The sequence below is a fragment of the Tigriopus californicus genome, chromosome 12 (assembly GCF_007210705.1).
Source record: "Tigriopus californicus strain San Diego chromosome 12, Tcal_SD_v2.1, whole genome shotgun sequence".
NCBI lineage: Eukaryota > Metazoa > Arthropoda > Copepoda > Harpacticoida > Harpacticidae > Tigriopus > Tigriopus californicus.
Window position 1 is genome coordinate 1,047,787 of NC_081451.1, and position 25,706 is coordinate 1,073,492.

At 41.2% G+C, this 25,706-nt stretch overlaps 1 protein-coding gene across 1 annotated transcript; it reads right to left on the reverse strand.

Moving 5' to 3' along the window:
* Nucleotides 1-9,032: 9,032 nt before the first annotated feature.
* Nucleotides 9,033-17,365, reverse strand: LOC131892029 (uncharacterized). The gene is made up of 3 exons (XM_059241754.1): nt 17,008-17,365; nt 9,521-9,704; nt 9,033-9,428 (listed from the first exon to the last, which is right to left on the reverse strand). Exons 1-3 carry the CDS (start codon nt 17,277-17,279, stop codon nt 9,093-9,095), a joined length of 792 nt encoding a protein of 263 aa, XP_059097737.1. The 5' UTR covers nt 17,280-17,365; the 3' UTR covers nt 9,033-9,092.
* Between the last annotated feature and the right edge of the window lie 8,341 nt (nt 17,366-25,706).

Below are 25,706 nucleotides of genomic sequence, written 5' to 3' on the forward strand. Positions count from 1 at the left end.
TCAGTTAACGTCCGCTTGACTTAACTGAAGTTTAAAGCTTTTTTTTTTTTAATTTGACGGCTCTTTACACTTTGGTACTGTCACCATGTTATATTTCTTTGTTTCAGAACAAGTTCAAGAAAGAGATTGATTCCGTTTTTTGTCCTAATTTCATCGAACCCCTGTTTGTGCCGAAAGATTTCTTTTCTAAGCAGAATTTTTCCTGCAAAGTAAATTGAAAGGATATCGAACGGATTACTGTAATTCTTGAAAATCTTGTTTTTGCTGTCTTGTTGGCATCTGTTGTAGGAGAATTCCCTCCACAACTTGGCCTTGAGTGGTGAAAAAAGCCATGTTTATACACAGGAAAAGCCAAATAAGTGCAATATTGCCCCTTTCCCATCAAATCGCGATTTGCTTTAAATCGATCCTAGCCTTTAGTCTCCCCAATAACCAATATATCTATCACAAGTTATTCAGGTATCAGAACGGCCTACGGTCGTCCGAATATATAAACAAACTTACGTGTTGTTAGGTTCTTTCATTCAATATCAGTACCAATGTTGAACCACCAAGTGGAAATGTTCCTTTGGGTCCTTTTGTTGTTGGCAAATCCAATCACTGCCTTTGACAATGTTCCTCTGGACCTATTGGTTCGCTCCCAATGTCTGGTCATCACCAATTCGCCTTCGTGGGTCTACAATGGACCCATAATTCGAATTGGAGATCCCAAGAATCTACGAGGCTGGGACCAGTCCATGGGGATTACAAGTGGAGCTGTTTGCTTGGATATTATCTATTTTGGATCTTGGCACATTTCCGAACTGGAACCCTGGAAAGGGCTTTATCGGAATTACTCTTTTGTTAATGTCATGGAACTAGGGCAAGATCTCATGGAGCCTAAAATTGAAGTTGAAATCAAGTTCTTGGACCAAGGTAACGCCAGATAACAATGGCCATACAAGTGTAGGCGTTTGAGGCAATTCTGACATATTGCTCTAGATCTGATTAACATCATATCAATTAAGGATATCTGTAACAGTAGGATTGGACATGGCAATTGGCGAAGCTAGGCCACTTTGCGATGGCAAAATTTCAACTCCCACAAAACTCACAAGGGATACTACCAAACTTTATGAAATGGCGATTTCAATTAAAAAATAGAGTTTTTATGACAGCATTTTGAGTAATCTATGTAATAAGTATTCAAGGACAAGCTCGGTCTGCCAACCAAAATTCGTTGGTGGACCAAATACCATTTAAAACTTGAAGGGTAATAAATAGACTGATTTTAACCTTTCATTTTAATAGTACTGGGGATTTCATTCCCTGTAGCGGTTAGAGAAGTCCGTGAAAAACCAAACCAAAAAATCAATAAAAAGTCTAGAGTTTTAGGAACAGATAATTGTGAATATGATAAAAGATGTACATTTTGGCCTCAAATGACAGTCCCTTCCTACCTTTTTCAATTTATGCATTCGTGAAAGACTTGTGACAAAAAGAAAATCGGCGTAACCCCGCAGAGAAAGAGAGAGAGATTTACCACGGACTTCTAGAAATATGGACTGCGAACGAGCTTCCCGGCAAATCGGCCTGCTCTTGGTCATAGCCACTCTGAGCCCTTTCAAATTTAAGTAATGAAATAAGAAATGTAGATCTCTTCAATTAACGGTAGGTCAATTTTATATTACATTCAAAGTGGATCGTTTAAAATTATGTTGTCAAACGTTTATGTTGACCAAGAGCAGGCAGAAAATTCAAATTTTCATGTAGTGTTGACTACATAACTTTGAACCGTCTCCTGAGTTCCCTAAGCATAGGTTTGAGCTCAAACTTGGCTGAGTTCATCTATTCAACAAGACCCTGTGGGTCGTATGAAGTGCTTATTGGAATAAGATGAGCGGTTTAGGAGATGGGATATTTTGGTTCCGTTACAGTCCATATCTCTAGAAGTTCGTGGCTACAGACTAATGTAACCATCATTTAAGGACAGCTTTCTTACATGATCAGTCAGGACGGAATAAAAGTCCTTTGGGCAAAATTCAAAGATATTTGTTAATGTCAGATCCCCTTACAAGAAGGTGTTGACGACAATGGAGAATCTTTGATGATAATTTTTGTCACTTCATCCCAATTAAACAAACTATTGTCTACAGTGCTCCATTTTAACAGAGCAAAAGAGAAGGAGGGGCGGTCGACCTTTTGGCTGAGAGGTTGGATTTCATATATAAATTGTGCGGTTCAACTCAATGAAAGGGACTGAGAGTTCACATGAAAAAATGTTCGCCTTTTAATCATGATTATGTTCACTCACAAAAGCCCTTGAAAATTATATGAAGGTACACATTCAGCTACGTTTCTAGGCCAAAAGTGTCAGTTGTGTTATATGCTTCACGAGTGACAACTGGTGTGCTTGGAGCCCTTCAACCTGGTCTTCAATAGTAATTAGCTCAGTGCCAGCTTTTTCTCAATTTCCCAGCTCCCATCCACTGACCAAAATAATTGAAGTAACCCGGACAATTCTGGACTTGCTCCTTCCGTTTCCATTGGATGTTTGCACGTTCTTGATGAAAAATACAATTTGAGCCCCACCATGACTGTTGTTCTACGTTTGAATTAACTGGTTTGTGCGTGGCCCAGACGCTTTCGTCAGTTTAGTCTTTGTATTGTAGTATTCTATGGTTTTGGTACTCTCTAGCCTCGCCTGTAATCGGTGCTTCTGCTCTTCCCAATAATCACTCGTATCTAGCTCTTCATATGGAGACATCATTTGGCTTTATCGTTTTCATCCTGATCTTTATCACGCCCACATAACAGGTCACAGTGGTAAAAATACTCTTTAAAGTTTTGATGGAATTCCCAAGCACATCTTGGCATTTTTCTCCCTCAGAAAATCATGGGGAACAATTTTGATTTTATTGGTTTATGAAATTCTAGCCCACATAAAAAATTACATACCTAAAAACATTATAAAAACTAAAATTTTCAAAAACCTACTCAATTTAAGTTGGGAGCACATTTAGTTACCTCTTGAATATAAATTATAATATCATCTGTTTCACCGCTTCTTAGTTACATGGAATTTAGTGGTCCAAATTTCATCGTTTTTAGCCCCAAAATGCCCCGATTATATGTTAATTCAATTTCCGAAAGAGTTAATATCAATTTTCAATATCACAAATACAAAAAGAATATTTTTCCTTCTCTTACATAGTCTCACAATAGCTAAAAATACTATATTAATGTCACTAAAACACACTAAAAAGTGTAATCTTTGAAAATGTGTTTTACAATCATCATGTGTACACTTAGTTATGCATTCACTTGAATTCTGAAGACGGTACATACAACAGACAATGTTATAGATTTTGTCGTTTCTTGAAGACTTAGTTGAAATTAATTGAAAATAGCTTCTTAAGGCTTCATTGATATTTGTGAAATTTTCAGTGACCACTCAACTAAATGTACCTTGGACGCTTTGGAAAATGAATTTTCAAAAATCTGCTTTTTGGGTTTTAGATATGGTTGTACAAGGTTTTAACTTAATTTGAAATTATGCAAGAAATGGAAAAATAATCTTTCATTTTTGCGATAGTGAAAATTGATATTATATCTTTGGGAAATTGAATTAACATATAACCGGGGCATTTTGGGGCTAAAAACGATGAAATTTGGACCACTAAATCCGATGTAACTAAGTAGCGGTGAAATAGATGATATCGTAAATTACATTCAAGAGCTAACTAAGTGTGCTTCTAATTTACATTGAGTAGGTTTTTGAAAATCTTAGTTTTTATAATGTTTTTAGGTATGTAAGTTTTTTATGTGGACTAGAATTCCATAAAACAATAAAATTAAAGTTATTGCTCGCTATGACTTCTTGAGGTAGAAAAATGCCAATTTGTGTTTGGGAATTTCTCTAGAAACTTGATAGGGCTTTTTGAACACCATGAGGTACCAGTGTTTTGAGTGAGTCGAGGGATATTTTGCTTGACCCACCCAAAGGTTAGCCCAAAAATATGAACTGTGAACGAGTTTCCCACTGATGAATGAAAGATCTTGTTTTGTGTCACACCTCAATGACAATTTTTGGCCCAGGAATGTATCAGCTCACCATTTCGTCAGTCTCTGGCATTCCTTCCATGAAATGCAAAGAGAATTGTTAGGATATCATTTTGAATCTTCCACTTGACCATGTCGAAGAATGGCCAGAAACTTGCTCATAGGCGAGTTTTTTTTCAAAAGCTGAAAACTGAGCCCAACTTTTTCAAGCCAATGAGTGAATCTTAGATCGAGAAAAATCGCACAATACTACACAGGTTGAATCTTTTCTCGACCTAAAATTCCCTCTTTGGCTTCAGAGCACTGGGCTCTCTCTCTGGTTGGCAGTACGAAATCGTTCTCAAAGAGAGAGCTGTTGTTCTTCTTTACCAGAAATAACGTGATAAGAGTTGACAGTTATTACTGATGGGATCAAATAAATAATCACGGGAGGTTGCCGTAAGGGCAACCGATTTACATCTTCAGTGGCATATGGCATGACTGACGGAATATCAGAAAACTTTTATTTAGTCACAAAAATAACCCTGATTTTTCTTCGATCAAGCCAGGGTTACCTTTTATCTTCAAGCAAACCTTTTACCTTGCGTTCGAAACGACTGGTGTCAAAATCCTCGTCTACGACAGTTATATCTAAAGTCTCCAAATTAACCAACATGGGATATTCAGCCAACTACCTCTCAATAACCAAGGTTGCGTGTCAATAAACTTCCGTAGAGCTGTGTCAGAATCAGCTGCATATCCGTATCTCTCACGAACCCATCAACCATTGTGTACGTGTATCATTTCTCTCCACAGAAATCCTTACTTCTAGATATCATCGTTCAGATATTTAGCTTTATACAGTCCATTTTACATGGTCCTTCGACAAAAGAACCCATTTAAGTGAAGTGATTCTTAGTGGATTGTCCCGCTCTAAGTCTAGACTTCGTTTCTAGACCTCTTGGGTCAGACACGCTCCTCGGGGAGAATCTTCTTCCTCGGGACAGTTCGTTCGTAGATCTGTAAAAGAGCATTCTTTTGTCATTGCTGAGTAGAAAATCCGTAGACCTTTGTGTCGTAGGAACTCATGCGACCAGATTGATAGGCCCGAGTAAAAAAAAAAAAAAATCCGCAGACCTCTGTGTCATAGGAACTCCTGTGTATCGATCATTGCCGAGTAGAAAATCTGTAGACCTTTGAGTCGCAGGAACTTGTGCATTTATTTTTCTTGACCGAGTAGAAAATCTGTAGACCTTTAAGTCGCAGGATCTCAGAGAATAAGGAATCTGCTGATCTAGTGAATCGCAGAAATTCGTGTCGACCTGGTCAATCTCCAACCAAATCACCCGGTGACCACAGTGTCGCTGGTAGTCATGGTTACAAGATAGATTTGTCTTGTCTGATAGAAAGGTTTGTAAAACCCATATCTTTCCTATTCAGACTTCGAAATGTCAATCCCTGAAATGAACGATTCCGGTTTCCCCGGAGCTTCATTCATCGAAATTCTAGAGTCGTCTGAAGAATGCATCGGTGCCCAGCTCGAGAGCCTGAAACCCGCCGTCCGAGCCTTCTATGAAGTTACTCTTCCAGACATGTCTTTGGAAGAATATGAGAGTCAAGTAGCTTCCTACCTGAAATCAGTCCGATCCAAGGTATCACCTCGACTCCATTACGAACGAGCCTACAACGAGGTCAAGTCCGATGTTGAGTCAGTCAATTTGCACGGCTGATCCAAGCTTGTCACAAGCTACTTGTTAGTGACAACCAAGCTCTCGCCAATGTTGCCGCCAGAGCCTACATGAAACTCCATGAACAAGGAGAGAAAGCCCTGGAAAAGCTTGAATTAGCGATGCAAAAGACCAACACTTTCAAATTTGCAATCGAACCCCAAGACTGGGTGAAGACGGATCATCTCAATTAGTTCAAAGATCTCAATTCGAATGAAAGCATCCGTCTCGCACTTGTACCTCAGGCCACACCCACTCAAACCAACGTCACTCTTCAACCGGCCCCCAAATCGGCCCTCTATTACGATGCCACCAACTACATGCCGAGAAATTCGACGGGAACGATCGAGATCCGGACTGTATGTGCAAATACGACGGCTGGTTATCTTCTTGGAACCACCTTTACAAAGATCTGCAAAAATGCGAAGATTTCAATGACATGGTTGCCTTTAACAAGCTCAAGTCGACGCTGTCCAAACAGGCTCTAAAGCACATCGAATCATTTCCGCCGAACGATCCCGCCTCTTACGAGAACGCAATGAAATGGCTCGAAAATCGGTTCAGTGACCAGCTTGCCCTTGCCAAATCGTATCTCAATCTTATTAATACCCGGTCTGGCATTAACAAATTCGAATTTACCGACAATGTTGAACGCGGTTTGAACGGAATGGAAGCTCTCCGACTCGTTTTTGCGGATCAGAAGATCGATATGCTCAACTTTGTCATTCTTTGCAACTTCGAAAATGGCCTACAACCCGACGAAAGAAAAGAATTCCTCCAATTTTGCGAGGCCAAGCGCCAACAGCTCGGTCAAATCTCTCAGAATCCAGAAGAAACAATCGAGATGAAGAAAGTCTGGAACGTCGACCCCTCTTCGCCTTTGGCTTCGACAAGTCAATTCGACCCGAAAAGCATCCGAAGAGCAAACAACCCTCTCAAATGATCACGGATCTAGTATTGACGCCAACTTTCAAGTCCAAGCCCTACAATCGCCGTCCTCGTGCTTAATTTGCGGAAAGCGCAATCATAGCATCGAAGTATGTCGAAAGGCTCTTGCCATGACAAAATCTTCCATTCAGGGAGATTCTGAAGCCTTGTCTGTCATCTGTAAACAGCTCGAAAACGCAAATCGTCGTATCCAAGAACTGGAAGCAAAGAACAAGCCCAAGCCTCAAAAACCCAACAAGTCGCTCGCTAAAGAGTCTCGAAAGAGCCAAGAATAGACTGCTCCTCGCTCGAATGATACATCTCTCGCAATGAAAAGTGTCTCAAATGTTCATGATTCATGCGTTAAGATGAATACATTTCATTCCAGTGACGAACAGCCCTCTTGTATTTCATTCGATCACTCGTTGGTAAACGATAACTGCCGATTTAAAGGTTTTTTCTGGAACAATCATGGATTTTATAATGCATCCACAAACGAAGAAGAAAATTCTTTCTCGATGTCTGTTAGATTCTGGTGCAAATAAGACACTGATCACGACCGATCTTTTTCAAAAGGCTCATCATACGGGAACAAAAATAACAATGACTCTGAACGTTGCCGGAGGCCAGGTTGTTCGAACAAAACAACATGAAACGACACTCCTGATCCAAAGCGTTGATGGATCATATGTTTCTCCTCTAATTAAGGCAACTACTATTCAAAACATTGGAATTCCTTTTGGTCCATTACCAATCGATCCCAAAAAATTTGAACACCTCGCAGACTTGAAATTCACAGAACGATATCCAATTTTGGTCGAGCGTCCATTCAGTGTACTCATCTCAGAACCCTACTACATCGCCTTTATGGGCGACGGTCAACGAATCGCACCCAATCTAGTACATCCTTCAGCGAGAGAATCTAAATTAGGATGGTTCCTGAGGGGGGCTTTTAGCACTGGTTCTGATCATAATTCGTGTCAAAATATGACTTACAATTTTCAAAATGACCATGACACAGCAGTTCGATCGTTCTGGGAACATGACTTATCCATGGAAGCTTTCGACTTTCAAAAGTTCTGGTCAACAGTAAATATTGGCATATCTCCAGACGAATCCGACGATAAGAATGTGACCGATCTTGAAATTCAAGCAGAAACTCAACAAACAAATACCACTATTCTATGCCCATCAACTAAGCAATAGTTTTGTGAATTTCCTTGGATCAACGGTCCTCCTACAAACCATGAACTTGCTAATAATGATAACAGAGCAAGTGCCTTGATGAGAAAAATTCATGAACGGATCCCACCAGAACAACACGATTTTGTTAACTGCGTATGCAGAAATCTTTGAAAATGATTGGTCAGAAATTGTCCCATTAGAAGAACAATTCCAATCGGATTCTCCATCTTATATTCTCTCATCCCAACCCGTTATTAAACTTGATCGAAAAACAACCAAATGTAGAATTGTAATCAATGCATCTCAAAGTGACCCCAAGGACAAACATGACACTAAACAAAAAAACTTATGCCCGGTCCGAACTATTTACCACATATCGCACAGATAATTCTAAAGAGTGGTTCTTGGAAATATTGCTTCACTATTGATGTGGCTTAGATTTTCCTAGCTTTTGGCAATCCTGATTTTGAAAATATATTTGATCTCTAATTTGATCCCATCACTAATAGTTACACAACCATCCAAAGAGAATCATTCGCTTTGTTCGAGACCTAGCTGACTCGCAACGGGTTCAAAACGTGTGAAAAGCTGTTCATTGTCGTTTTGTTGATGCACAAACTTTCGAGAGTTTTCTAAAATTTTCTCAACTTGGCATTGTTGATTGCAACGCTATGTTAGTTAACCTCGAAGCAAAATTATTTGTTAAAGGCGACTCAAATTGCAACTGCTTCTCCTTCCGCATTAAAACAAACAAAATCTGGGGAATTAATTTGAGCAAGCCCCAAACTTGATGAAATATTCACTTTCATTCTTCAAGAATTATTTAGCTTCAATTTGAATTGAACCGTGCTTACTCCAGTAATGGGATCAAATAAATTTTCAAAATCAGGATTGCCAAAACGTTAGGAAAGTCAAAGAGACCTGCAGTTTCCAACGTAACGTAAAAGGTTAGGTTTGGCCCAAAAGGCAACCCTAGTTTGATCGAAGAAAAAACAGGGTTGCTAATTGTGACTAACTAACGGGTTTCAAGTTAGTGATGTCACAGGCCACTGAAAATGTAGATTGGTAGCCCTGGTCGCAAACTCCCATGATTATTTATTTGATCCCTTCAGTGGCATGCACGCTTCCAAGTGGAAGCTAGAGGCTTGAAAGATAAGACAATGAGATGGTGAGTGCATTGTCTTCAAAATTTTATTTGCTACTAAAAAGGCTTTATTTGGGATTGTGGTACCTTCAACAACTTGGCACGTGGAGGGAGAACATGATACTAAAAGGAAAACACCCCGGAGTGGTAAAGGCCAAAGTCTGCGTGGGGCCAGTACTCGAGATAAGCTCTAAAAAAACGCTAGTTATAGTGGTGCTACTGGTGGTGGTAAGGCAGCCAAACAAGCAGATCTGCCTGGCGCTGGCCTTGTCACTGAGATGTCCCTTGGAGGACTGGATCCACTCTAGAGCCGTGAGTGGCTCCTCGTGTATCTCTGGGATTAAGGGTTCGTCCATTAGGATCACGTCGTTGGCGGTGGCCTCATTTGTCAATTCCTGGCCTTCACTGGCGTTGAAATTAGAAGCCTGGAACAAGTTGGAAAGTTGTAAGGAAAAAAGGCAAAATGTAGGGATATCACACAAAATGTGTGATATGATCAAACTTAAATTCCCAGCACTTTTGAGGCTTTGATGAAAGATTGAAAGTCCCGGGGTTGGTTCTGGATCAGGAGATTGGGCACGGTTTCCTCAATGACCTGGATGTCATCCTGATTATTCCGATTTCGAAACATTGTAGTTGTAGGTTTGATGTCAAAGGTGGAGCACACTGGAAGGTTATCCACCAGGGTAGTATAACAAGACCTGAAACGGGTTTTTCTCTTTTGAAAGGTTTTCAATTTTCATGATGAAGAAATGTGGTTCTTGTTATGATTTACATCTCTCTAAACCTAGCATTGATTTTTGCTCAAACAGTGATGGGCACAGTAAGTCTAATGTCAAAGTGTTCAATGTCGAATTCAATGAAGATGATATGAGGGTGGCTTGCGCAATATTGGAATATGTGTTGAAAAAAAACTAAAGGTTTTCTTAATGTGGGACCCAAAAAAGAAGTTTGAAGCATACATGTTTCATTCCTTCATGTTTAGACCAACAAAATTTAGAACTTATCCAGCCAAGATAAGATGATAATTCACCCAACCTTGTGCAATAGACTAACGCCAACATATGTGAACTGATCGACACATTGGTCATTGGAGTGAGGTGGCATGATCGATATTGGTATCACCCTTATGCAACCATATATGTGATGGCTTCGCGGTCAGCTGCGGTATGCTCGGGGATCTGGCTCGCTCTGATATACTTTAAGCTACAAAAAGTGTGTTCATCTCTTTTTTCAAATGCATACGTTGTTATATAAGCCCTGTGAAGTTATTATATGGCGCATGTCGATTTGAGCCGACCCGCCAAAGTCGTGATCCCTTCTGGATGAAGTGATATCATCGATCTTTGTGCTCTTAATTGACGAACACGACTGCAAACTTGAACTTCAGGGAAGTGATTAGAGCCCTTTTCTGGTGTCGACGATTGGATACAAGTTGTTGATCCCAACATTATGGCCCACGATGGATTAAATGATCCCGGTGAAAACGTGAACATTTTGAAGGCTTCGAGAAAAGGTTATAAAGCACGTGTGACCCTCATTAGAAACCCAGTAATACCTGCAATTGATTCATTTGCGGGGGGCAACTCGACCGAACTGGAACTTAAAATTGGACATTGTGAAAACGCCTTCAACTCATATGTCGAAGCAGAAGATAAGGTGCTGATAGATCCTTTCTCGGATGATAAAGAGGCCAATCCTGGGATGGGAGATCATGAAGATGCGTTTTTCAAACATAAAGCCATTGTGGTGGACTTCACAGGGACCACGAAGCTAAATTGCTGTTTGGATCATCAGACCCTGGCATTGTGACGGCTCCTCCTCCTTCTGTAAGCAGCGGTCTGCCGAAGCTTTCAATAACCCTTCCTCAAATTTTGAAGGAAGATACGGATCTACGAGAATAACGCCCTTGGTTAACTGTTTGGGACAACTACTAAATGTTAGCTCAGTTGGAACGTCGACCACGTGCCACGCAGATTGCAACGTTTTGGCAATGCTGTTCTCTGGGTTTCCTTCAAATCATTCAACACAACATTGGTATCAGAAATGACACAGGACGCATCCTGTCTGAAGTGTTCGAATTGATCAATGGTCACTTACGAAGTTTGCACAATCCACGTGTTGATACGAAGAATTTGTTGGCCATTTGTCAAAAGGACGGCCAGGCAAACACTTCACTGTGCAATGAAATACGGGCATTGGGCGATTACGCAGATGCCAAAAATGTAACGGAAGATACTTTGTTCATTGGCTTACTCATGCTTTCTATGCTGAATGACCATGATCGTGCCCAGTTGATGACTGAAAACCCCGGTTCGTTCGAAGATGCTCGAAAATTCATTCTGGCTCTAGAAACGTCAAGGAAAGGAGCAAAACAAATGGAAACATCAGTTTTCCATTCTCGAGAAAGATCCATCAATGCAACGAACCCCACCAACTATGCTATAAAACAAGTTCAACTACAAGGGATCGACCACGAAGAAAGATAAGCCAGAGAACAACTCTATATTTTCTGAGAAGCCCCGTACTAGGAAGTGCTTAGGCTGCGGACGTAATTCAAAACATGCCAATTCAGAGTGTCCTGCTCAGGATGCAACTTGTGGCACATGTTCGAAAATCGGACATTACTCAGTGATATGTCAAAAGGAAGACAAGATAAGTGCAGCTAATCGATTTTGTGGCCTTCGTAGACATCCAAACAATATCCTCAATGATCGCTTGGCGACTAACTTGGAAAAGTACATCACCAATGTGGATGCGATTCCAGACACTGGGGCTGGAATATCCGTCATGGGAATGTCAGTTATCCGCGATGGTGTGTGCATATCACGAGTTTGAGAAACGTTAGATTCCTGTATATCTAATTAGATTATTCAGATTAACATTATCACATCTGAGCTTCCTGAGTCGATCAAGAAACAAGTCCCTTATACTTTACAATGTAATTTGTTGAATATGGTGGTACTTTCTTTTTTGAAGTGCTTTAGTCCAACTTGAGACTGGCAGCAAGCGAAAGATCAGTGTGTCAACTACATTTTATTGAGAAATAACACACTTACACCATTGCAATGACAAAAGACACTCTTAACCATGTGGAATAAGGTGGTTAAATCCATGATGGATCAAATTTGTCATAAATTATTCAAAGTTTTGCCCTATTATACGATGCAAATGTGCGACCTCTTTTTAGAAGCGACTGACTCCCTATTGGGAAGATTCCAAACAAAGCTCATGTTCGTTGACAATGAGCAGCCAATCAGATCGGTCAAATTTGATGACGTACTACGTATGCTCAACCTCGCGTATCTATGACTAGAGCATCTATTCGGACATTTAAGAAACTTGCCTGCCAACGCCAGTGATGCAAACTTGGCGTTTCAAACTAGTTTTAACGAAGCTGACCTTTCCTCATGTAGCAATGTGAAAAAAGGGTCAGCTTCTCAAAAACGTGCTTGAAGCCCCACACTTGCATCGCCGTCACTGGTACCAGCAAACAAACGAACCTGCCAGAGCTTGCTTAAACGTCTCCATAGTCAAGTCAAGTTTTGTTGTGTTCACTAAGTCACCTGCTGCTGATGGCTTTGTTTTGGTTTTGATCAGCCTCTATGATTGCCCTGTTGTCGTTTTTGACCTCCATGATTGCCCATACTCCATGGACTGCCCTATGATCAAATTTCGGCCTCTATGATTGCCCTCGAGCCTCTCATCTCTTCATGATTGCCCGTGTTGTCATAATCAGCTGGGATTTGATCGCCCTGTTGCCATTTCATTTTGAATTTTTCTGGGACAAACACGAGCAAAGGCAAGCGAATGCAGAGGTCAATTAGCTAATCATAGAAATTCCTCGACATTCGTTATGTAGCGGAGAGTGAGCAAAACGAATGAGATTGGATTAGCTTCTACAATTAATTTGGATGATCATACCGCTCAGTAGATTGTTTCGGTGAACAACACCAAATTACGTGAAGCCGGACGTTTCTGGACGACAATAATTGCAGAGAATGAACCAGCCTTGAACGTCTTAGTGGTTGTTTGCTTCAATGTGGATGGGTTCTACATCGACCTCGAAACTTGCATGTTGTTACACATCGTCAGCAAGAAATTTCCATTTCCCAATCATCGTTGTCAAGAACTACAAGTCAATGGTATCGAGGATAATTCAATCAAAACCCTGCCTGAGACGGAGGATAACCGGTTTGGATTGAAGAGTGAAACTTCGAAGGAGACTGTTACTACACAGAGGGACATCTGGCCTGACCGATCAAAATGGATTGAATCTCTTCCAGAGGATTCCGACGACGAATCTTTATTCAATTCCATTCAAAATGAACTTTTCCTCATGTACGCCGAGGTTTTTGACGACTCCGAGGAGTTACACCCTGTTTGTTTGTTTGTTTTGACAGTCTGGGTGAGTGGATATTGAGGATCCGGCCACCCAAAGGCTAACCGCTAATGCGATTTTTGCTTTGGACTATTATAAACACACTCTTTAAAAGTTTTGAAATGAGTCAGACACATGGTCTGTTTGCTCTACCCCTTCGGAACTGAAGAGTCTACCAATGGTTGGTTCCCGAAGAAACCTTAGTAGACTCGGTAGGTCCATGGGGATGTCAAAACCTGTTGTGTGGAGTGCCCTTTGCCTTTGCGGAGAGAGCGCTGGACACACCGCGACAATATGATGAGATTCTTCATTTGCCGCTTTGCAAAACCTACAGAGTTCGGTTGATGTTCTACCTATCTTATACTGATGATAATTCAGGTAGCTGTGGCCGCTAATGGCTTGAATTAATTTACTTAGAATAGATCGATCGAGTTTTAAGAAATCTTTCGAATATTTGTTATCTACGTTTTCAAACCAAAGCCTAGTTTGGCGGAAAGGCAGTTTGTTAAATGTTTTGTCTGGTTTCATCCAGAGTTCTTGCCACTTGTCCATGAGAATGTCCCGGAAGGCAATGGCATGAACAGTAGTGGGGCGTGGTAGTTGTTTGTAAGGTCCTTCTGTAGAGCCCAGCTTAGCTAGAGCATCTACTTTTTCATTCAAGTCATGTCCCACGTGGGCCTTAATCCAGTGGAGCATGACCATATTGTTGACACCCAATGAGTTCAGAGTGTTGATGCACTCCTCAACTACTTTGGATATTGAGCTAATTTTACCGATGGCCTTGATTGCAGCCTGACTGTCAATGTAGAAATCGATAATTTTGTGTGCTTCTGTTGACGATGCTAGGAGGGATCTCGCAGCATTCGTGATGGCAAACACCTCGGCTTGGAATACCGAGTTGTCGTCACCTAGTTTACCATGTCCTTGAAGAGGGTCACTATCATTCTCACAGACAATGTGGTAACCCCATCCTACTCCATTGTTGGTTTTGCTTCCATCAGTAAAACAGAGAATCCCTCTATTTTTACCCGGAGCACCTTTGTCGAAACTGGCTGAGTTGATAAAGAAATTATTACCCCAGTGTTTTGTCTCAATTTTACGATCGTATTCCATCGTAGAGTATTCATCGGATTGGTCTAGGTAGCTCGTCCATAGTAAGAGGTGACCTCGTTTTTGGCCGTTACCCACCCCATCCCAGATTTGTTTGTTTCTGCCCAAAATCCTTTGGGCAGCTTTGGCTCCCATGTTCTCGATGAATAAATCAAGAGGAGGAAGTCCCATGATGATCTCAAGACCCCGGGTTGGGGTGCTCTTGATAATATGGGTTGTTAGTAACATGGCCAGCCTTTGGAGCCGGTCCAGTTGCATTCTCTTGAATTTAGCCCTCTTCCCCCATACGATGGAACCGTATGAGATCATGGGCCTAATTATAGCAGTGTACATCCAACTCATATTGGCCGGGGTAGGGCCCCAGAGCTGACCTATACCTTGCTTTAGTTTCATAAGAAGTCGCTTGGCTTTCTTGCATTTGTTGGTAATATGTGCAGAAAAGCTCAGCTTTTTGTCGAGCTCAACCCCTAGGTAAGTGGCAGAGTCTGAGAACGGGATCTCAGACCCATCAATGATTAGTTGTTCGGGAGACTCATCCTTGTAACGGGTGTTGAAAAGTACCACAACAGTTTTGGCAGCACCAAATGTGAGTCCATTCTGTGCACCCCATTGTGTCACTTGATCCACTGCCTTTTGGGCAATAGTCATGATTGTCTTTTTGTCAATACCTTTGATGAGTAGACACGCATCATCGGCAAAGCCTCTTATCTTAACAGGACCTGTTAAAAACAGATTTAAGAGTTCGTCAAAAGCCAGATTCCACACGAGAGGGCTCAGAACCCCGCCTTGGGGTGTGCCCTTTGTGAGGTGCCTGGACCTAGTGATTCCCTTTATAGTGGTTGTGATTGACCTATTGTTTAAATAGTATTCATACCAGTTTACAATAGAGTCAGATATGTTCTTAGCCTTCATTCCACGTATGGCGGAGGACGGGTTAAGATTGTCGAATGCCCCAGAAATATCCAAAAATATCCCTAGAGCATATTGTCCGCGCAGGATTGCGCTCTCAATATCATCAACCATGTCCGATAAAGCGGAGTCGCAGCTGCTGCCTTTACGAAAGGCATGCTGATTTCGGTTTATAGGGACTTGGGTCAGGTAATTTTCTTCAATCTCAGTTAGAACCACCCTTTCGAGGGTTTTAAAGATGATTGAGGTGAGTGAAATAGGTCTAAAAGACTTTACTTGATCGTATGAGAGTTTACCTGGCTTAGGGATAAACACGACCTTTGACTCCCTCCAAACCTTGGGTATGTACCCTAGTTTAATAGAGGATTTGTAGAGAAACACAAGTCTGTCGATTCCAACAGTCTTCATGTGTTGAATTACTCTTGGTTTAATGTCGTCAGGTCCAGCAGCCTTGTCAGGGCTGAAAGACTTGATTGACCATTTTACTTTTTCAACATTTATGAAATCTATATCCGTGCCGGACATGTCATCAATGCTGGTGAAAGTGTTTACAGGTGTTGGTTCCTTTAGTTCCACACTTCCTGGGAAATGTGTATCTAAGAATTGATTGATGCTATCCTCCGGTGATTCTGTGGAGCCATAGGCCCCAGCAAGGAGACCCACTGTTTGGTTCTCCCTGCCCTGGATCACCTTGTAGAGTTTTGCAACGTCCTTTATGTCTTTGTCTTCGGATAAAAAGTCTCGCCAGGAGTTTCTTTTTGCCTTTCGTACCTCTCTTCTGAACTCCCGCTTGGAGTCCAAATACTCTTTCCAGGTCTCCTCGCAGTCATTCTTCTTGAATTTCCTGTGTAATGATCTCATTTGCTTTCGAGTCGAAACTATTTCTTCTCTCCAGTAATGGGGTCTTTTCACTTTGTTGCATATGACTATATCCTTGGTAGATTTACGAAGCGCCTGGTTGATACTGTCCGTGAAGTTCTCGGCTAGCACATCAAGTATCCCTGGATCTACGAAAATTGGGAGTTACACCCTATGAAGGGTGGTGTCGTCGGTGAACCAATGAAAATTGTCTTGAAGGATAATTACACCCCATTAACATGCCGCTCGTTTTGTGCCATATGCTCAACGAGAATCGCTCATCCGAACCATTGATTACATGTTGAAAACAAAACTCAGGTGAAAGAAAATGGGCGATGTCCCAAACAAGTGGTGCCATCCAGTGGTGATAACCTCTAAACCCAATGGCGACATCAGGTTTTGTGTTGACCAAACAAAACTCAATTCAGAAGTAAAGCGGACTCTTCACCACCCCAAAACTCCATCTGAAGCTATTTCAAGCTTCAAACCGCAAGATAAATATTTTGCAAAAAAGGATTTGGTGAAATGCTATTGGCAAATGCCGTTGAACACAAGGACTCGCAGCCTCTGACCACCTTCATCACCATAAATGCCCGTTATATGTTCCTCTGTGGCCCAATGGGATTTGTATCAACTCGTGATTCCTACTCTTTCCGAGGAGGTGTTGCCATTGACGTTTGATTACCCACCCAATGCCTACCTTTGGTTAGTAATTCCTCCCCTCATTTAAAATCCTTTTTTCTTACTCGAAAATCTCGGCTAGGCTTGTCTCCGTTTCCGTTTCGAAGATAGTCGTGTAGACAGTGATGAAGGCGTTCAACTGCCTTGGCTCTTGCTCTCCTTGCTTTGTGGGCTCCAGTGAATGACCATCGTGGTAACCATTGTTATCAATATCGGTTTTGCTGTCAGTAATGTCTTCACTCCCCCCGCCCAAGGGAGTAGCTGAGGTCACCATGAGCCAGGCCCACAAACTCAGGCTCATTAGGGCCCAAAATCTGCTCGAACGTGTCCGTCTCATTCTCTTGACGAAATTGAACTGCCAACTCAAGTTCTTTTTGTTCAGGATGTGTCGTTTTCTCTCTATTGCTCAAGAACGTCGAAAAGATCCTAATCTCGGCACGAACAAACATGCTCGGTGCCTGGAATGGTTCTTCAGGGTGAATTTCTTCTCCTACAAGCATCTGAGTGAGAACTCCCGACGGTTACATCTCAAGTCAGGTAGGCGAGTTAAACAGGTTATTCAAATGTTGACCAAGTGAGTTTCAACAAGGAAAAAAAGCAAGTTTTTCTAAACTCTATTCTGGAGTTTTCGAAAGAACAACTTGGCTTAAATGGCTTTTTCAGTCTACTTTGCAAATTGAATGCAAGCCAAAAAAACACAAAAGTAAATGAATTTAAGGGGTCAATGCATGGTTAGATCCAAAAAAGGGCAGACTTTGCCGCATACAATTTGAAATCTTAAATTAATCTGAAAAAATGAATGAGCTTTTTAGGTTAGCAACTTTTTAACCAGGAAATGACTCTTCAAAAACCTCTACATTTGTATTAAGGGATGCATACATTATCACATTTTGAAAGAGACACCCCCACCAACAACCACAACTTAACCTGAAGCATCAGTTTATTGGGTACTATTTTTTTTCTTCAGAATAATACTGAGAGTATCATGGGATATTTCAAGGCACTAATTTTCATCATCGCTAGGATACAAGGGGTTTCCTCCCCCACCTTCAAATGGACTGCCCCTTAAATCCAAAGAAGGAGGAGGAATGGAATCACTCAAATCCAGACGATTGAACAGCTTGGTATGCGTTCGATTTCCCCCGAGTACTTTTGTCCAGATCTGACAACTGAAAATCCGAATCGAGGCCAACTGATGTTCTGGAACGAGACCATAGACCAAGATCTTACCCAAGATATAGAGGTGAATAGAGGGAGGAAATTCTAGGCCAGACTGAAGCTGACATTTCGCGGGAGAGGTAACCAGGTCGTCAGTTTCAAGTTGCCCTTTTAAAGACTGTGCTGGGAGAAAGTGTATGCCGATAAAAGAAATTCTCTCCTGATCTGCAGATATAGAGGAGATGAGGGTGCCCGCCGCAATGGCAGTTAGCAGACCAGAACTGCGGAGTTTGAAATTTTGAGAACAATCTTTTTTTCTAAGTTTTGTTATTCAATGAACCTAAGCTAAACGATCATGTTTTGAATTTTATGTCATAAAAAAACATTCTTTACGAGTGCTAGGGTGAATCCGACAAAAGTTGGGACTGAGCTAAACGTCTGGCTCGATTTTTTTACTGGGCTCAAGTCAATTGAAACCAATTACCTTCGTTTTATGAAGCTACACACCACGGACTTTTAGAACTATGGACTTCGAACGAGCTTCCCGGCAAATCGGCCTGCTCTTGGTCACAGCCACTCTGAGCCACTTTTTGAATTAAAGTAATAAAATAAGAAACGTAGATCTCTTCAATTTACGGTAGGTCAATTTTATATCATTTGCATGCAAAGTCGATCTTTCAAAGTTATGTTGCCAAAAGCTTATGTAGGTGACCAAGAGCAGGCAGAAAATTCGCCTTTTATGTAGTGTTTACTACATAACTTTGAACATGTCTCTTGAGTTCCCTAAGCATAGGTTTGGGCTCAAACTTGGACGAGCTCATCTATTCAACAAGATTTTGTGGTCGTATGAAGTGCTTATTTGGAAAAGGATGAGCGGTTTAGGAGATAGGATATTTTGGCTTCCGTTTGCAGTCCATATCTCTAGAAGTTCGTGGCTACACAGACTAATGTAACCATCATTTAAGGGCAACTTTCTTACATGATCAGTTCAGGACGGAATAAAAGTCGTTTTCGGACAAAATTCAAAGATATTTGTTTATGTCGAGTTCGCGCACAAACCCTTTCGAAAACCGTGTATAAAACTCGAGTACATTTGGACTCAAGTCCGGAATCGCCCCATCACTATTGGTTACTCATACATTCTCCACCATGAAACAACAGGTTTGCTTGCCCAGAAAAGCTCAGATCAAGGCAGTTTTATCTCCCTCTATAATCTGAGATCTCAAGGTTGCCGAGCGCTTGAGTAATGACGAGGGGTCGGAAAGATATTTTTTCTAGTACGAAACAGAGCCCCTCGCCATCGGGCTGGCAAGGTTTGTGTTCAACATACGAGTACGTAATTGAGAACCTGACCTTCCCGAAATTGATTTCCGGACACAAGTTGTCCTTCCCTGTCAAGGATATGGTTACACATGGTAACACCTTATTGTCCTTGGCCTGACATCCCTTGGGAATATTGGCGGTCACGTACCTTTGCCCAGCTCCAAGCCAAATGCCATCAGCGACAGGAACTGACAAAGGATCTGTTCAATCTGGCCCACCCTCTTCCCTCCAATAATCCAACAATTCCAATCAATAACAATAATAATAATTCCCTGCGATTTTCATCACTTACCTTTACCTAACTGTGTCCGTACAGTCTGCTCTCACCCTTCTCACCTTCTTCATGAGCACTGAATCAATTCTAGTCATATTCCCTGTGCCATCACTTCCAAGTCAACTACCTTATTGTTTCAACCATGTTGACATTTTTCTTTTCATACATTGAACAATGTCTGTATAATGTGTACACACCATGTTTTCTGGATATGTTTACGCCATGACATGACCATAAGTGACAATCAAGATCATCATCTTCTTCTTCTCCTTTTAACATGCCTTTTTAATTTTGTCCGTATGTAATTGTGTTAATTGAAGCAGCTTACTTAGCATTGGAAGTTAACACATGTTATCTTAAAGTAATCGCCAAAGTTGTCAAAGCCTTTGGTTGAGAGCATTGTTCTTCTATGTGCTATACAATTGCTTTTGTAATGCAAGAACTAATCAGCCTTAACATAATTGGTAAAGTGCATCAACTCTACACATGCCGGATCTTTTGACAAAAAAAATCATTTAATCTTGTCTGATTTCTCCACTCATGGATCCCCGTTTTCAGAGCAATGTTTTTCTATGCAATGGTACATGGATATGCAGTCAACTGAAACTTATCCTCCTAAGGGGGTAATGGTTATCAAAAAACGACATTCTCTTTCGCCGTACTTTTCTGACTAAATAGTGGAATTGAATTGAATATATCTTTCCATTGCGTTCAGATTGGCGTTTTCTAACTATGAACCTACCTCCTCGGCCTTTATGGCTAATCGATCTCAGCTGTAAATTTCTCAAATGAGGCACGGGTGTTTCCCTTAGATTTGACATGTTGGTATTGAAAAACTGGGTTTTTATGGCCGATCAATGTTGGTAAGACAGGAGAAAAAGACCAACCGTAGGACAATCTGTAATAAAATGATTCCTTGGTAATACAGCTGAACTTCGATGTAACGAATCTCTCTATTTAACTATACTTTTGCTGGTCACCGAATACTGGATTTACTTCATAACAAGTCTCGGTTTCTCGGTTTAACGATATGTTCTCCGCTAACGGACAATATCCTTAAATTGAAGCTTGAGTGGAAAAGAAACTTAAAACTAAATGGTTTAATTCAATGTGAGCAAGTGTCCCAATCCGTTTAAAAGGCATTGATAAGTCACAAATAGCAGTAATGAGATTGCAATTATAAAGTATACTGAGCTACTTTATTCTTGATCGAAGGGAAAATTCCACTTCATCACAAAGAAACCCATGAAGGATAAGGACATTGTTAAGCACATATCATTGGACCATTTGCAGCCTCTCTCATTTTGAGTCTTGATTCTGATCCTCTTTTATGCCCGTTGGACGTGCCAATATCACTAAAGAGTATTTTTGTCCACTCTTTCTCACCTGCCCACAATCTTCAAGTTCAAACTTCATCGATTTTCCATTGCTTTGTCGTTTGTTCACAATTCAAATTAGCATGAGGTGGATCGGAAATCGCAACGGGAAAACTTCATTGTCAGTATGTCGTTGTCCACACAATTCAAACCGGTTCTAAGTTTCAAAAATATTGCTGGTGTCATTTTCAGTCTTTGGTTGGAAAATTTTTGATAGCATACAACCAGAGTAATAAGTTTATTGCTCATTTATGTTTATGTTTAGCTTTAGCAGTTTCTCTCTGATTTGTAGTGTAGTATTTCTAGTTCCAAATCGTTATTTGTAGTTCTTTAGTTTGATTGTATTGGTCCTTTACATTTAGAATTTATTGTTCATTAGTGTATTGATTTCATTTTGTGTTAGACCAGTTTGTTGAATTTTTTTCTGTGTTTTTCTGTGTTTCGGTGTTTTTCCCCCCTAGTTTACAAATGTTTTTGATTCCTTGCTTTTCTCTGTCCCTTACTTCTTGTTAACTATCTCCATCTAAGATTTGCATGTTTAGTTTGATGTGAAGTAGTTCATTCCTATTTTGCTTTGTTGTCCTACACGTACACATCAGGACAAGATTGCACAGCCTTTTAGTTTTCTTCTTTTTCTTGGTCTCTTGATTTTGTTGCTCTTTGATAGTTCCTCTGCATTCATGATGGAAGCTATTTTTGGAAAAGTCAGCAAAGAGGCTAGACAATGTTTGAACTTTGTCTTAACTGGGAAGGATCCTTCCATAGTCAATAAGCCGTTTATCATAGAGGCTTTAGTTGCTTGGGTCAATGAAACCAGGGTGCTGCTTGAACAACAGGCTCACCCAGTAGTTGAGAAGTCGACTGATTTGATCAATGTAGAGGTTGAAGAGGGGTCTCCACCTATAGTTGAACAGGCTAAATTAGTTTTGGAGAAAACAGTCTGTCCTGTTTACCGGAAGCAGCCTTGTCCTGAAGAAAGAAAAGGCTGTCAGTTTGACCACCCTAAATGGTGTCAAATTCGGCCTTGAGAAGTTCAATAGGAAGAAGGGATGTTCAAAGGTGGGTTGTCCTTTTTTTCACCCGTACATGTCAGTCCATGAGACTAATGACGTGCTTTAATGTACAGGGTGACAACAAAGACTTAGGACACTTTGAGACGACTTTAACTCTTCATCTGTTGAGATTTCAGAGGTGACTCTTTTATGTTAAATCAATAAATATATACCCTGCTAGAATTCACATTAAAAGTTTATTCGCCGTATCCACCTCTGGCAGAAATTACAGCCTTCACACGTTTTCGCGCTGCAGTACAAGAAGCACGTATGGTTTCCTCGTCAACATTTTCCCATTCTGTCAATAAGGCTGCCTTGAGATCTTCAATGTTTTTGTACAACCGTACCCCAACCTTCCTCTCCAGAATTGACTAAAGACAAAAGTTGATTACATTGAGATCTGGAGAGGAAGGAGGCCACATTGTCTTGTCTCAAAAGTGCTCAAATTTGTCCTCGCACCAGCTCTGAACGAGTTTTGTTGTGTGGGAGGGTGCACCATCCTGCTGGAAACAGTAGGAACCCGTCCATTGTTGAGCCTGGATCCAGGGAAGCACCTTAGAGGCTAACATGTCCAAGTAAATGTGCGGGTTAACTTTAATACCCTCTGGAATGAAGACCAAAGAGGTTTTCTTGCCGCAATCAGTTACACCAGCCCACACCATTACAGATGCTGGTTTTTGCCGCCTGAATATTGTTCTATCTTTCACAGGAACACTCTGAATGTTCCTGGCCAAAATCTGATCATTTTGACTGTTGAAAGCAGCTTAAACAGTGAAAACCTTTTCATCTGTCCAAATCACAGAAATGTCTGTGCCCCCTTGAAGCCACTTCTTGAGTTTTCTTGCTCTGGAGAGCCTCTTCTGGATAAAAGTTGAACTCAAGATCTGTCTCTTTTGCATATGGTAGACAGTCATGTGCAAGTCCTCTTTGACCACCTTTTGCATAACTTCCCGGTTCACACCTGCCTGGCGAGCCATTTGTCGAATGGACCTCTTGCTGTTTCGATAAATTTTCATTCAGGTGGCTTTTACTAGTTTGGGCATCCTCACCGACCTGGAACGACCAGATTTTGGCCTGTTCTCAACACTGTTGAACTGTTTGAATCTTTTAATAGTAAATGACACAGTTGATGTTGACACTCTCATGACTTCCAAAGCCTTTGCAATCTTCTTGCAACTGTGGCCTTCCTTATAAAGTTTTATGATGACCTCACGTTTTTACATTTTGCGACAAATCTAGACACAAAGAAAGACGAGAAATAGGATAGCTCTGTTTCGTAGTTTTAGAGCTGACCCTATTCCTAAACCTAATCCCGCCCCACCCCCCTTCCTTAGCACATTTAACCTCCTCCTTCCCTCTCCTCCTACCCCCCACCCTCTCTCCCAATTCCCTCCTCTTCCTTCAAATACCCAATCCACCCCTATTCCTATAAAAACTCTCCTCCCTAATATTCCTTGCCCCACCCCTATTCCCAAAATACGTTCCTATTCAAATGTAGCTGCCCAACCCATTCCTCAAACCCAACCATCCCCATTAGCTCATGCATTGCCTCCAGTAGAACGTAGCTTTGTTGATAAGAGGGATTTTTTACGGTTGGAGAGGATGGTCCAAGATCTTGTGAACTTGGTCCGTGAAAAGAGAGGCCCGAAAAGGGGCTATATTTGAACGTGCATTGTCTGATTTCTAAAAAAGACAGCACAAAAGTTAAGATCTTAGAAGAAATAGCCGTTGAGAGAGAGATTGCATTCATCTCTATAACAGAAACCTGGCTTCGGCCAGGGGTCTTAGATGAAGAACTAACAATAGTTGGTTTCAACTTAGTTCGAAGTGATAGGATACGCCCTGATAATCCCATATTCCCAAATGGGAGTTTATGCCTATATGTTAGGAATGATTTGCACATTAGTCATGTACAAATGTCGAATGGAGAAGTAGAGGTCTTAGTTTGTCATATCCAAAGGCTTGATCTGTCTGTTGTAACAATGTATAGACTTCCTTCTTGTTCAGTAAGCTCTTTTATGTCAACTCTCCAATTCACTGGAAATGAGTTAGATAAGGCAGTCAGCACGAAAGTATTCTTTGTAGGGGACTTTAATTTTCCGGCTAGCTTTGTAGAGTGGGAGGCTAGTCCCGATGGATATATTCCCATTTCGAAACGGACATCTCAGTGGTTTGAAAAACTGGAGGAGTTTCCGATTTCTCCCAGCATGTTGGTGTCTGACTTGAAAGATGGTACCGGATCAACAAGGCCTACGTATTCCCCGCGAATATTAGAGGGAAGCAAATTAAACAATGAAGGAGCCCGAGAAAGAAGAGATGTGGACTTCATTGTTCGACCTAGCCTGGATTCTCGAGGGCTTAAAGGTGCTCTCAAAACGCTCATTAAGCCTCGACGGCCACTAGAATTGACCCTAAATCCTGGGTTGGGACAAAGCTCATGGATGCTTTTGAAGACCTACAATATCAGATACCTTTCGTACCTTCTCTGAACACTGTACAGTCCCAACTTTTTTAGTATCTCCCAATATGAGAGCTCTCTCAATCCTGTGATGTTCCTAATGAAACATCTTTGGACTTGCTCGACCTTTTGCAAACCTGCTGAACTAATTGGAGCCCAAATGGGCGAGGCATATTCAAGATGCGGCTGAACAATCGACTTGTACAGAGTTAGCATCGTGATACTACCTTTTGACTTAAACTTACATATCCAATGATATATCCAACCACACACATTTGAAAAGCTTTACCTACCTTCAACTGGATATGCTCATCGAACTTTCCGTTATTTTGGAGGACTACACCTAAATATTTTATAGATGAGACCTGCTCAATATCTTTACCTCCATTATCTACGAGTGGAGTATTCAAAGGAGTTGACACGAATGTCATTGAGCGGAATTTCGTTCCGGTCAGGGCCATATTACTCTCAGTTACCCAAGAGTAGATTCGATTTAAGTCCTTTGCAAGGCTAATGGAATCTTGGCCATTTCTACCAGAAACTAACTTTGTATCGTCAGCATAAGAAGAGAGACTGGCAGTAATACTAAGCTTTTGATGCGGGGTAACCAATATTATAAAAAGATTGGGCCCTAAGATGGAGCCCTGAGGAACACCTGACTTGAAATCATGTATGTCACTAAGGGATCCCTTGACCTTAACGACTTGACTTATCATGAATGAAGCTTTTTATCCAATTGTGAACCTTGCCTTGGATCTCAATTTCATGAAGTTAATTCTACGAAAGGCCAAGATCATTTATCAAAGGTCTTGGCAAAATCAAGATGGACAACATCAACTGACTCTTGTCTCTCTAGTTCCTCAGTAATCTGTTCTTTTATGCTTTCAATCAATTGGGTTACCGTGCTAAAATGTGCTCGGAACCCGTGCTGGCTAGGAGGAAGAACATCATGGACCTCAAGAAATTCAACAAGTTTGAACTTCATGATCTTCTCAAACACCTTCGCAATATTCAAAGCGAGAAAAATCGGCCTATAATTACTAGGGAGCGAATTATCTCCCCCTTTAAAAATTGGAACAGCGTGAGCTAGCCTCACAGAAGAGGGACACTTGCTTGACCACAC

Excerpts from the sequence above, each read along its gene's own strand:
- LOC131892029 (XM_059241754.1), bottom strand. The coding sequence starts at position 17,279 with ATGAGACGGACACGTTCGAGCAGATTTTGGGCCCTAATGAGCCTGAGT. Across the intron at positions 9,705-17,007 it reads AGCCTAGCCGAGATTTTCGA|GTCTTGTTATACTACCCTGG; the intron begins GTAAGAAAAAAG and ends AACCCGTTTCAG. Across the intron at positions 9,429-9,520 it reads CTTTCATCAAAGCCTCAAAA|GCTTCTAATTTCAACGCCAG; the intron begins GTGCTGGGAATT and ends AACTTGTTCCAG.